Here is a 12,834-nt window from a genome sequence, read left to right on the forward strand (position 1 = left end):
TTTGAATCTTAATGTAATATTTTTTTGTGGTCTTGTTTAGTAGTCTGAGGTTCCTATAGTATTCAGAACAAGTTACCTTTATGTAACCATTTATTTATACCATTATATCTCAAAACACACCTGCCTTCACTCAACACCTCTGTTTTATGTCATCATTAACCTGGCAGCTACGTGTGTTTCTAACTCCCAGTGTCAGTGCTGTGTCCCTTTAATTGACAAGGGACACAGTTAGGACAGTAGGACAGTGAGCTGTGAGTAATTTCGGCTTTTGACATTTAAGACAAGAAAGCACAGAGCTGAAGTAGTTCCTGCTTCTAAACAAGTTGTTTTATTTACATAAAGCATAGAACATGGGAATCTCGAATGCTTTTATAAATGCAGAGGTATGCATTTATTCTCAAATTTGAGGATTAATTGATCTGTATTTATAGTCGTACCCATCTTAACTAATTTCCATGTGTGGCCCTATCACTATGAAAAGTACTGACGGGATCTTCCCTTGACCTGCAGTAGAAGCCTGGTCCTGGCTTCCCTGGGCTTGCTTGTACTAGCAGAATATCCTGCCTGCTTTTTAACAGCAATCTTCTGTTGTCAGGTTTCACTAGGATCCCCACCTTCCAGCACTTGGGTACACATACTTCTAAAATGAAATATTCTTTATTTGGTTTTATTTCTTTTGTTTTGTTTTGCTTGCTTTTTAAGACTCACTGTAGCCTTGGCTGGCCTAGAACTGGCTATGTAGTATGTAGACCAAGCTGGTCTAGAACTCTCAGAGATGAGCTTGCTTCAACCTCTCGAGTACTGAGGCAGAGATTAAAGACATGAGGCACCACACCTGGCTGATGCGGTTTGAGATTTTATTTTACTCTCCCTGCGATTGTGTTAGGGTTTTGTATGTGGTAGTGCTCCACTGCTTTTTCAGCTTCATTCAGGAGTTTGACTTTGTTAGATAAGTACCTGACTTTTGACCTACTAAAAATGCTCTAAAAATGGTTCCAAGTATATATTTGCTGAGAGTGAAGGTTGGAGCATTTAGTCCAAGGCTCACACTCTCCCTAGAGCTCTTGGAAAAGAAAGCAGAGTCAGAGTGACTGAGTGTGACAGTGATTTTTATTCCTGTTGAAATGTTAATTGTCACTGATAAGTCAAACTTCTTTCTTCCACTAGTCACTCATCAAACTCTGGGAGTCCATGTCCACCCAAGCATTTCTTCCTTCGCCTCCTTTGCCTTCCGACATCCTGACGTATACTGAACTGGTGTTGGATGATCAAGGCCAGCTGGTCCATATGAACAGACTTCCAGGAGGAAATGAGGCAAGTAGATAAACCCTTGTCCCCTTCCGGGTCTGCGTCCACTAGGACCAACCTGCTGTGAGAGCTGGCATTACACAGTAGGATCTAAGACTCAAGTGGGGATCAGGGCAGTGTTTCGGGTAGATTTCCTCAGAGAGAGAATGGACCAAATCAAAGAGATTACTGTGAAATTCTTAGATACGATAATGGTATTACAATTGTGCTTTTTAAAAAGGGGTATTTTCTGATGGGCTTACATACTTTAAAGAATACTAATGTTTTGGTTTTGCTTCAAAATAGAAGTGAAGGTAGGAATGTAAGTGGGACAAGATTGTGAGTGGATAATTGAAGATACATGAGAACAGATTATTTTTGTTACAAAAATTTGGAATTTTGAGATCTTTAGGTTGCTTTTTTTATACTTCAGTTATTAGGTTTGGTGATATTGTGAGCATGGTAAAGAAGTTCTTCCTAAATGGCTCAGTCAGAGCCAATGGTTTAAAAGAAAGAAGCACAAAGCCTGTTTGGTTGGTTGGTTGGTTTTTTTTTGTTTGTTTATTTTTGAGCTAAGATCTCATTCACTACATTTGCCTAGGTGGCCTGGCACTCACACATAGACCATGCTGGTTTTAAACTCTGCTTGCCTTCTGAGTGCTGGGACTAGAGACGTGTGCTACCACACCTGCCCGATTTTGATAGTTATTAAAAACTTAAAAGTTGGGTAGAAAGGGACAGGGAAAGATTCTGGAATGACTTGGGGAGAAAAATAATATCAAAATATATTTAAATTTTAAAAATAATAAATATATTAATAAAGTATTAGCTTTTGAAAATAAAATAACACATTTCTAGTCATGTGCTGTGTCACACACCAGCATTTGGAAACTGAGGTAGGAAAATTAGTTCAACGTTAACCTAGGCTATATGACTCCCTGTCTTAAAACAAACAGAAAGCATTTTCTAAGATTCATAACCCTCCTCATATAGTACCAAATAATAATGACACAAAGATCTATTCTTGTGTGTCCCTTCATCTCCATGTAGTAAGAGTCATAAGATTTTGATTATGCTTTTAAGGTACAATTGTAGCGATGACAAAAATTTTAACACACCTAAAAGTGCAGATTTTTTTTTTTAAAAATCACAGATTCAGATAATTCCTAGCTAAATTTATTTCTTAAAATAATCTTTATCTGGGTGTTGACTATAAGCAAGCTACCTGATCACTGGAGATACTATGTGAATTTTTTCCATTATGTTCAGTATCTTATTTTTTGGTTCTTTGGAAATAGGGTTTCTCTATGTAGCTCTGGCTGTCCTAGAGCTCACTTTGTAGAATACACTGGCCTTGAACTCTGTCTCTGCTATGATTAAAGGCATGTGCCACCAAGCCCAGCTTCTGTATCCTTTTCTAAAATATTCGTTTTCTGTATAAGGTTTATGGCTTTTTAGAATAGGCAGCAAGAGCAGGTGATTTAGTTCTAGGATGGAGACAAGCACTAGACCAGATGGAGAGGCTTAGAGTAGTAGAGATCTTCCAATCCGGTGCCTCAACAAATGGCAGGAAGATGGGGTGGAAGTGCAGCTGTTGCCGAGAGTAAATGCATATCATCGACACACAAAGCTGAAGCAGAGCTCTGTATCTACTGTATGGCTTCTGCTCACAAGCCCCTCAGCAGGAAAGAAAAGCTTCGTTGTGTTAGTCTGCAATTTTGATTCATTGAATAGCTATTGAGGAATAGAAAGTGCCCTTGTGAACATGAGGCTGAGAGTAAAACAGTTTTAACTAATGTAATTAAAACACTAAATGAGATTTTTTTTTTTTAAGCCACGTGAAATGCTAGCTGCAGTGCTGAGTGAAACCTCTTGCCATGATCTTTCTTCTCCTGCTTTCTCTCTGTTCTCATTCTGTGTTTGAGTGAATGGAGACTGGGGGAATAGTGAAGTCCCAGAGGGACAGAGCTCTGTTCTTGCTGAAATTACAAGCACAGAGCTGCCTGGGCATGAACATGTAGTGTTTACTCTGCCAGTATGAATACAAATAGTCTTATTATACGGAACTCTGTACCCAAAGACCACACACACACACACACACGAACAAAAAAAAAAAAATTAAAGATTTTTTTTAACCCCTTTAAGACCTAACAAACCTTAGGATAAAAGGAGCGGCTACTGCATAAAGGGAGTAGCAGTGTACACTGGCAACCATGGGTTTTCCTTCGCCCAGTAGTTTTGAAATCAGAATGCTAACAGCATTTGTGAAGCTAGCCATTGCTCTGTATCACCTTCTCATCATTCTGTCTTCCCTTTCTTAGTTACATGTTCTCTTTTTTTTCTCTTCTTCTTTTTCTTAGATGATTGACTAGGATTGAGCCTACATGTTAGCTTGCTGTTTCTGAGCCTGAGAATTCAGGAAGAGTGAGGCCGATGTTCTTTTGTGAACAGTCAATAACCAGGGTGGCTGGTGAGGTCAGTGACCTTAGCTAGATTGTGCGACATGGCAAGACAGGAATGAGGCTAAGGTATTAGAAGCAAGCTCTGCTGCCAGTAGCTTGGACATACAATGGAGTGTGTCCTTCGAGAGACCAGTCTAAGGATGGAGTTTCAGCATTTGACTCTGAAGGACAGCTAGCTGTAAGATGACGAGGATCACTAGGTGTCACTAGGATCTATCTCCTCCTGCTGAGCCCACTTTTATCAGGGAACGTTGACTTTCCACTACTGCAGTTTAATTTTCTTTGGCCAAAGAGACAAGTTTGTCATGAGCCTAGCACTCTACATATTACCTGAAAAATGATAGGAGAGAACAAAGAGAGCTCCTTCTGGTGGGATGTGGAGCAAACCTGTCCTTTGCCAAAGAGAATGGGCATCAGAACAAAGCCACGAGGAACAGTTTTATTTAAAAAGGAATAAAAACAAAATGACCTGTTAATGTTGTGAAAGCCAAGGCTCAATGTAAATGCATTGATGCTACGTCACATTAAATCATACTGTAATAGAGTGACGGCTCTACCAGGTCATCATTGTGGGAGATAGTGAATTACCTTGAAGTATTGGAGTGTCTGTGTTTAAAAGCCAGCACATGGATTCCTGAATAGTTTTTCCGTGAATTGAGATGCTCCTCCCCACAGCCAGAGGCAGAAAGCATGCACTTAGTAGACCATTGTTACCTTGTTGGTCAGCCTGTCTTCCCCTCTTTCTTCCTAGGATGGTAAATAGGTAAAAGGTGATAGGACCAGAACTTGGACCAATTCAGTTCCATTTAGTTTTAGGTAACCTGTTTGCTGCTTGAGGAAGATATTGGCTATTTCAGCAGAGATGTGACCTGAGTTCTGAACACTTGTACCTGTGCTAAGAGCACAAGAAATAGCTTTTCTGGCTGTGTTAGCTTACTCCTTCCTGTTTTCCTGCTGTGCCTTCCCCCATCAGGAAAGATGTAACTAAAGAAGTACCACCTAATTCCTGATGAGAAGTACAGACTTTCTTCTTATTGTGAGATTTGAAAGGCATTGCATTTAATATGAATTTAGAGTGGGAATATGAATGACGTGGACCAAATCTGTGAACTACATTACTTGCAAATAGCTCTAAAGATGAGTTGCCTGGATTTTCTTAATAGTTTCAAGTAAAGATGAAAATTGAGGAAAATGTGATTGCAACAGAGACTAAACTGATTTTCTTTCTAGCTGCCCCAGTGCTGCAGTGATGAGCACTGTATGTAAATACACAGCTAGATGAATGTGCGCTGTGGAGCCACTGAGAGACGCAGCCATCCATCCAGCCTGCTTTACTACTTGTTCTGAGGAGTCAGTGTCATCCTTCTACCAGTTTGCTAACCTATTTTGATCACTTGGTGGAAGCTGTAATTGCAGGTGGGAACATTTTGAGTAACACTTCCCAACGCAGCATAGCTGCTTTCTGCACTAAACCTAGTTATTAAAAAGCTCAGGCTAAGATCAAGCCAGCAGCTGCAACGGACTTGACAGAGAACAACTCACTTTGCCTGCTAGGAAAAAGAAAAATCCTGGCTTTCGTGTGGTTACATTCGTGTGTGTGTGTGTGTGTGTGTGTGTGTGTGTGTGTGTGTGTGTGTGTGTGTGTTTTGTTTTTGTGAGACAGGGTTTTTCAGATTTGGCTGTCGTGGAACTCACTTTATAGGCCACACTAGTCTGGAACTCATTGAGATTCACCTGCCTCTGCCTCGCAAGTGCTAGGATTACAGGCATGAGCCACCACCACACAGCTGTTGCATTCTTAACTGTTTTGAAATAAATCCACTGGCATTTTATTTGTTTGTTTATTTGTTTATTAACTACAGTTACACTCGGTCAGTAATCTATAATGATAAAAATTTGATCAGGAAGCAACTCTTGCAGTAACTTTAATGCTAGTGGAAACCAAATCCCTAGAACGTTGGTTTTTAACATTGCTTTTATCGTAATGAAAAACTGGAAATGAGAAAACACTATGCTTAGAAATAGTTATAACAATGATGTATAGTATATGGAACCCAAAACAGGAATGATAATGATAGACTACAGTCCTAGCATGGCCTAAGAAATTTTCCTTCAGGTTTGTTGTTGTTGTTGTTGTTGTTCTGCATCTCAGTATACGGCTCCTGCTAGAGAACCCGAGTGGCTTGGAGGTTTTGTGTATCAGATGGGCACTAGGTGTCAGGGTTTTCCCTCCTCTTCCCGTTAGTAGAAAGACAGGCTTTTTAAAGTCTCCTGCCTGATGAAGCAAACCCACTTGTTTCCTTTATTCTTTATTGTTTACTTTGTTGTTGTTACCAAGGTAGGTTTTTTTTCTAATGTTCCTTTTGGCATTTTAACTCCGGTTGAATATGTGTTAAACCTACCTCATAACCTGGCACATTGCTTTTTAAAGAAAAGAATGCTCAAATAGGAAATAAATTAATATAAAAAAATTTAAAGGCTAGTGGCTATCACAGTTGATATGTCTATTTTATTTCTGCTTTATGTTCTCAGGAGTAAAATGGTGATGATAGTGGATACTAGGAATTCAGCTTTGAAACTACTTAACATACTTATATCAGTATTTAAGTACCATTAATTATTTATAGTGTGCTATAATCTTATTTATTTATTCATTTATTGTGTGTGAGAGAGAGAAAGAGACAGAGAAACAGAGACAGACTATATGTGTGTTTATGTGTACTTTGGCACACAGTGGAGAACAGATTCCAACTTGAGGGAATCCATTCTCTCCTTCAATCCATTCATGTGGGTTCCAGGTCTGAAACTCCCCTTAGCTGTCTTTGTGGCAGGTGCCTTTACCTATTGAGCCTCTTGACCAACCCTCTTGTATTTTTTTTTTAATTATAAAATACTTTAGACAATATAGAAAAAATATTTTTTAAATGAATTAATAAATCCTCCATCAACTACAAACCACTAAGATCCTACTATTGTGACTGTACTTCTCACATCGAGACTATATATTTTTTAAAGTTTTAATTTGAGCATTTAAAAAAAAAAAAAAAAAAAAAACAAGAATGTTTCCTAGCATTTTGGAGGCAGAGGCAGGCAGAACCACATAGTGAGTTCTAGGATAGCAAGGGCTATGTAGAAAGACTTTCTCAAGAAAGAGAGGGGTTGGGGGAGTGAAAAGAAAGAAGAAAAGAATGTAGGGAAGGAAAAAAGAGGTTGAGGAATCAAAATAAGCCTAGAATCTTGGATGACATTTATCAGTAGATGTGTTCAGACTGCTCTGAGGCTAGGCACTCTCCTAATTTAACAAAGAACTGGTTGCTGGGATGCTCCATTGTCATTGTCAACCTAACTGGTGCTGTAATCATGGAGATTACTTCTGTCTCAGACTAACTTCTGAGGTGTTTCCAGAGAGATTTATCTCCTGAAGGAAGTCCCTTCCCTGAATGTGATGGCCATTTCCCATGGAATAGGGACTTCCACTGAAGCTCTCTGCTTCCTGGCCACAGACACCGTGTTACCAATTATACCCTGCATCCAGGTCTTCCCACCATGATGCAGTGTATCCTCTCGCCAGCCCAAGGTAAAAGTAACCCCCCTTAAGTTTGCTTTAGCTGGGTGTTTGGACACAGTGACGAGGAAAGGAACTGCTACAACTGCTTATCATGGACTCAAATTCTCGAGGAACCCATTATTGTCTAAAGTGCCTGGAGATTGTGTGCATGCTTGTTGGCTTGAATACAGAAATGATTGCTTGTTTCTCCTGAACATGGAAACCAGATATTTTTGTAGTTTAACACTGTTTTTATAAATTATTTTTTAACTCAACCTCAAATTATCTTCAAGATTGTGAAGCTTGTCTGGATAAATCTTATTGTGTTTTCTTTAAATCTTTTGAAATTAGTTTGCCTTTTAAAATGGTGAATATTAAGTCAGTGGTGTCTTGCTAGATGTGTAGTAGAAAAGTAGCTCGTTTGACTTGTACTGGCCTGAAGATGAGCTCTGAAAGAGCTCTTAGAGAAGCAGAAGACAGGGCTGGAAAGATGGCTCCACTGCGAGAGGCAGACTCACAAGCAAAAATACAAGAAAAGCAGAGAACCATGAGCTAGGAATCAGAACCACTAAGCTATGTATGCCTGAAGGAGGGAGAACATGAAGTCTTCAGCAGATGGGGGTCATATACCATTAGGTGTACACAAATACTCTTAATTTGTATTTAGGTACAAAGCCTTATTTTTTTTATAAAGGGCTTTAAGAGGAGGAAGAAGCAAACACTGAGTCCTTCCATAGCAGATGAAGCTCAGTGATAAAGTGCTTGTCTGACATGGACAAGGCTATGTGTTCAATCCCAGCCTCAGGACCTTGCAAGGTAAAAAATCTAAATATAGAAAAACATATATTACATGGTATTTAAAAACATTATACGCTTTTATCCTTAGTCTAAGTGAGCATATTTGGCTCTATGCCTTTGTCTAAAATAATCTTCTATCCCTTCAATTAGAAAATGTTTGAGGCTAATTTTGAAAAATAAGTCTGTCCAAATGGAATTACTACCAATGAATTTCTAATATTGTGCTTTTGGATGCATATGCTTTTCTTAGAATTCCTTCCAAATGTTTCTTGTCAGCATTGGATATTTCACATCAGGTTGTTTAGTTGGTTTTGACTGACTGTTAACAAACCAAAGTTCAGTGAGCTTAATTAGCTGAAAGTCCTAAAGTTCTTATTGTCTAGGAGAGCAGGACTGTACTGGCTGGTTTTGTGTGTCAACTTGACACAGCTGGAGCTATCACAGAGAAAGGAGCTTCAGTTGGGGAAATGCCTCCATGAGATCCAGCTGTAAGGCATTTTCTCAATTAGTGATCAAGGGGGAAAGGCCCCTTGTGGGTGGTGCCATCTCTGGGCTGGTAGTCTTGGTTCTATAAGAGAGCAGGCTGAGCAAGCCAGTAAAGAACATCCTTCCATGTCCTCTGCATCAGCTCCTGCTTCCTGACCTGCTTGAGTTCCAGTCCTGACTTCCTTTGGTGATGAACAGCAATGTGGAAATGTTAGCTGAATAAACCCTTTCCTCCCCAACTTGCTTCTTGGTCATGATGTTTGTGCAGGAATAGAAACCCTGACTAAGACAAGGACTTTTCCTTGTTTTGTCCAGATTTCATTACTAGAGATGGCCCTCAAAAAAATACTCCTGCCAGCTGGTTTTATATATCTAAGTTTTAAGATTTTCCTAGGGGCTGGGAGATGTGGCATAGAACACTGTGCCAAGAAGCTACAGAGGCATCTGGAAGTAACAGATTACTCCCCAAAATGAGACATGGTACACCAGAGAAGAGCATCTGTTTGTGTGGTTAACAGGCAGTGCTTCCAGCAGCACAGTGGCCGACTTAGTGAACTTCTGTATCAGTTACCCTGTGCCGATACTACTGCCTATGTGTATTCGATTGTATGCTTCAAAAAATTAAATTTCTGAGTATAGATATGTAAACTTGCTATGGTTTAATGTATGTAAATTTCACAAGGAGAAATTGTTCCCTAGTATAAGATTATTATTGTAATCTTTGGTTATATTTTCATAAAGTTGAAATTTTTCATATAAACATGTTTTCAGTTGTCAAGAAAGTTATCTTGAACACATGTGATTGTTTGACATTAACACTGGCACATGATGTTCTTGCAGATTATATAGCTTGGAAAGGCACTATCATTTTCAGCATAGTTTTCATAAACAGGACAAATTAAATCAAATATCACATTGCCTTAAAATATACCTTTTAAATATTTTCTTGTATTTTGTTATAGTTTTATTATGGTAATTGCTTTTGATAGTTTCTAATAAAAAGTACAGCTTTAATTTACTATATTTATATTTAAAAGGGCAAAAGGCAAAAAGAAGCTCATGTCCAAGTTCATTCTCTCTGGGTCTTGTGCTTTTCATTTTGTGATTCAATGCCATTTCAGCTGTGACAGCCTAGGGTTCTTTGTATTCTCTCTAGAGCCTTGCAAGTAGTCATCTTTCAGGCATTAGCAGAGTTAGAACACTGGGGAGTGTAGGCTTGAACATGGGAAATGACCAGCCATATCCTCAGCCACTGGCCAGCCTCTGCCTCAGTCTACATGAGAAAGTGTTGTTACTGCTGAGCTTAAAGTGTAGAGAGAAGAAAGGCAGCTGTGACAAAGATCCCCTTTCTGCTCCTACAGCCTGGCAGGAGCTGACGGGTGCCCCATTACACCTTCAAAAGTAAACCCTGTCATGGTTTGCCCCCCAGCCTTTTCACATTTCTCTGTGTTGAGCTTACTGTAACAGCTTTATGACAACAGCAGCAGCAGCTTTGGGAAGTGTCTGTGTGCACTTGAGCATTCTAGTCACACTGATAGTACAATTAATGTTGATGTCAATTTTGGTGTTAATTTTGGGTCATGATTAGTGTTGACACTGTATGTCAGACTAATGGCATTTATGGGGACCACCAGAATAAATGTTAATATTATCATATTTTTTAGTATCCGTTATAGTAACATTAAACCAGGGTCCTCCCAGGAGAAAAAAATACATATATGGATAGATAGATAATGCCTCTCTCTATTGCTGGTGTTATTCAGCGAGAAAATGACATCTCAGGGCAGAATCCTAATCACTGTTTGGAGCATCAGAAATAATGATCACCTCTGATCGGAGGTTGTGAATAATTCATTTGGTTTGATTTTCACGTCCTGTCCAGTGATACTTTTCAAACCAAATGTGTTTCTACAGGAAAATAATGGTCCCACTTCTTATGGAAATACCATGGCACAAATCATTTTACCCACATAAAAACAGTTAAATAAGACTGTTCTCTTCTGCTTGCTTTCCCCTCCCTGTTCCCTCCTCCCTCATTTGAGCATGTTTATTCCAGGATCAGAGTGTGGCCAGAGAATTATTTTCTTCCTCAGGACTTGCATAAGGAAAATAAGCACTTACTGCTGCTCCTCTCTAGCTCGTTCACTGTAGCTCTTTTGGCCACCTCCCCTTTTCACCTTAAGATGATTAGTTAGCTTGAATTGATAACCCTAAGCCTAAGAAATCTGCTCACTGGAAGTTCCATCATGAAAAAAATACATATCTGAAATTTAGTATTTTAAAAGTTACCTGTGGCTATCAACATCAATGAAAACATACTTTTCAGTGATAAGTGCATAGGACTACTTAGCTAGATGGTGTTGTAGACAGGATTTGGCCAGGGAAGAGAATGCTTGATGCTGCCAGAGCCCAGAAGTCTGCTTGGAAACTCATTAGACACAGACCTGCCCACTCAGGCAAGCAGGCCACAGTCCTCTTTAGGCTTCTGTTCTGGAGTGTCTTTTTCTTTTCCTTTCCTTTCCTTTCCTTTCCTTTCCTTTCCTTTCCTTTCCTTTCCTACCAAAATTTACCTACATAAAAGCAGGAAAAAGGATTCAGTGGTGCAGTTTTCTTGGTGGTTATTCTGTTAGTGTACAAGGCTGTTGGTTAAGCTTAGGTAAAGTCTCCTAACCACATTGTCACAGTGTATATTCTTATAGAATTGCAGCCACTGATAGGAAATAGACCCACAGATATAAAGTAACTGGACTGAAAAACTTACAGTGTCCTAATTAAATGAGGAAGGGAGGATATAACTGTCTTTTGTTACAGTGGCTGAATCCTCTGAGACAAAGCTATTCTTAAAATATTTTGAGTCCTTTCTCCTGACTGTCATAACCCCCCAATCCCCACCCCCCTCTCTAAATCAAGGGCAAGAGGAAGCGTTCTTCAACCTAGTGTTCAATCATCAGACGAAGTGTTTTGCATTCAGAAACCATTTTCAGTATCAAATTCAATTTTGTCAAGTGATTAGTTGAGTTTGGTAGAGAATAATTTAAAAATACAAAGCTGGAAATGGCCATGGTGCTTCTGCACCAGAGGAAAGCAGTTGCTGTTTTTCCAGCTGCTGTCCTAGGCACCTGTGTGTTCCAACTGGATTGTTGTGTTAATGTCTTTGCAGCTGTTACAGGTCTGTGTCTGTTGACACTGCGTTCCTGCCCAGGACTGCTAAGAGACATAGGGAAGTGGGAACTGATACTTGCCTGCCTCTCAGTGCTAACGCCCTTCTATGTACATATGTTTGTAAGCTCTTTAGTCCCCTTCAAGATGAAAGGCTCTGTATAAATATAAGCTTTCGATTTTAGTACATGTTTGTAATACATGTGGTACAGTCCTAAATATGTATTTAGCTGATAGGCACTGTTCTTGCCTATTATACAAATATTGACTTTAAAGTATAAATATGTATTTAACCATCAGACCAGAAAAACACTGAGAAGCAGTTACTTCTCAGGTAGAGATATTAATATTGTATAAACCTGTGTATACATATGTTGACATTCTACCACAGCACTACAGAACACTTTTCTTTTAAAAATAAAATGATAGCCACAACAGCCCAAGATAGTTCTTTTTGACTGTTTTGAGATGAGCTCTTGCTTTATAACCTTGACTTACCTAGAACTTAAAGCCATCCTCCTCCCTCTGCTTGCTAAGGGCTGGGCCTATAGATATGCCCCACCACATCTGACTGAATATTTTATTTTTTAAGACAAAATCTTGCAGTGTAACTCAGTCATCTTGCTTCCCAGTTGCTGGGATTATAGCTGTACACCAACACACTCAGAGTCTAGGCATCTGACTTCTGAGTCTATACCCTTAACTGCCACACTGCTTTGCCTATTACAGTTACAATATGCATGTGATTTTGTGTCCTTTTCTACTTGTGTACTACATCATAGGTAGTTTTTAAAGATTTTATTATGTATATAGATGATGATGATGAGTACACTGCTGCTGTCTTCAGACACAGCAGAAGAGGACACTGGATCCCATTACAGATGGTTGTGAGCCACCATGTGGTTTCCAGCCACCATTGCTGGGAATTGAACTCAGGACCTCTGGAAGAGCAGTCAGTGCTCTTAACCGATGAGACATCTCTCCAGCCCTCATAGGTAGTTTTGAATGCTGTTCATAATCTTCAGAGCCATCACTTTGTTTTTGAGATTGAAAGAATATTTTAATATAAAAGCAATCAAGAATTGTTGAATTGGA

The 12,834-nt window shown here is 39.3% G+C and overlaps 1 protein-coding gene across 11 annotated transcripts in view; it reads left to right on the top strand.

The window, feature by feature from the left end:
- The window catches only part of Acaca (acetyl-Coenzyme A carboxylase alpha), a 272,017-nt gene that overhangs the window by 191,681 nt on the left and 67,502 nt on the right, over positions 1 to 12,834 (top strand). For all 11 annotated transcript variants that reach the window (XM_011248667.2, XM_006531953.2, XM_030245463.1 and 8 more), the window contains one exon: positions 1,168 to 1,314. In XM_011248667.2, the coding sequence (XP_011246969.1) occupies positions 1,168 to 1,314 (147 nt within the window). The remainder of the gene's footprint in view (positions 1 to 1,167; positions 1,315 to 12,834) is intronic.

This window comes from Mus musculus, chromosome 11 (genome assembly GCF_000001635.26).
Source record: "Mus musculus strain C57BL/6J chromosome 11, GRCm38.p6 C57BL/6J".
Classification (NCBI taxonomy): domain Eukaryota; kingdom Metazoa; phylum Chordata; class Mammalia; order Rodentia; family Muridae; genus Mus; species Mus musculus.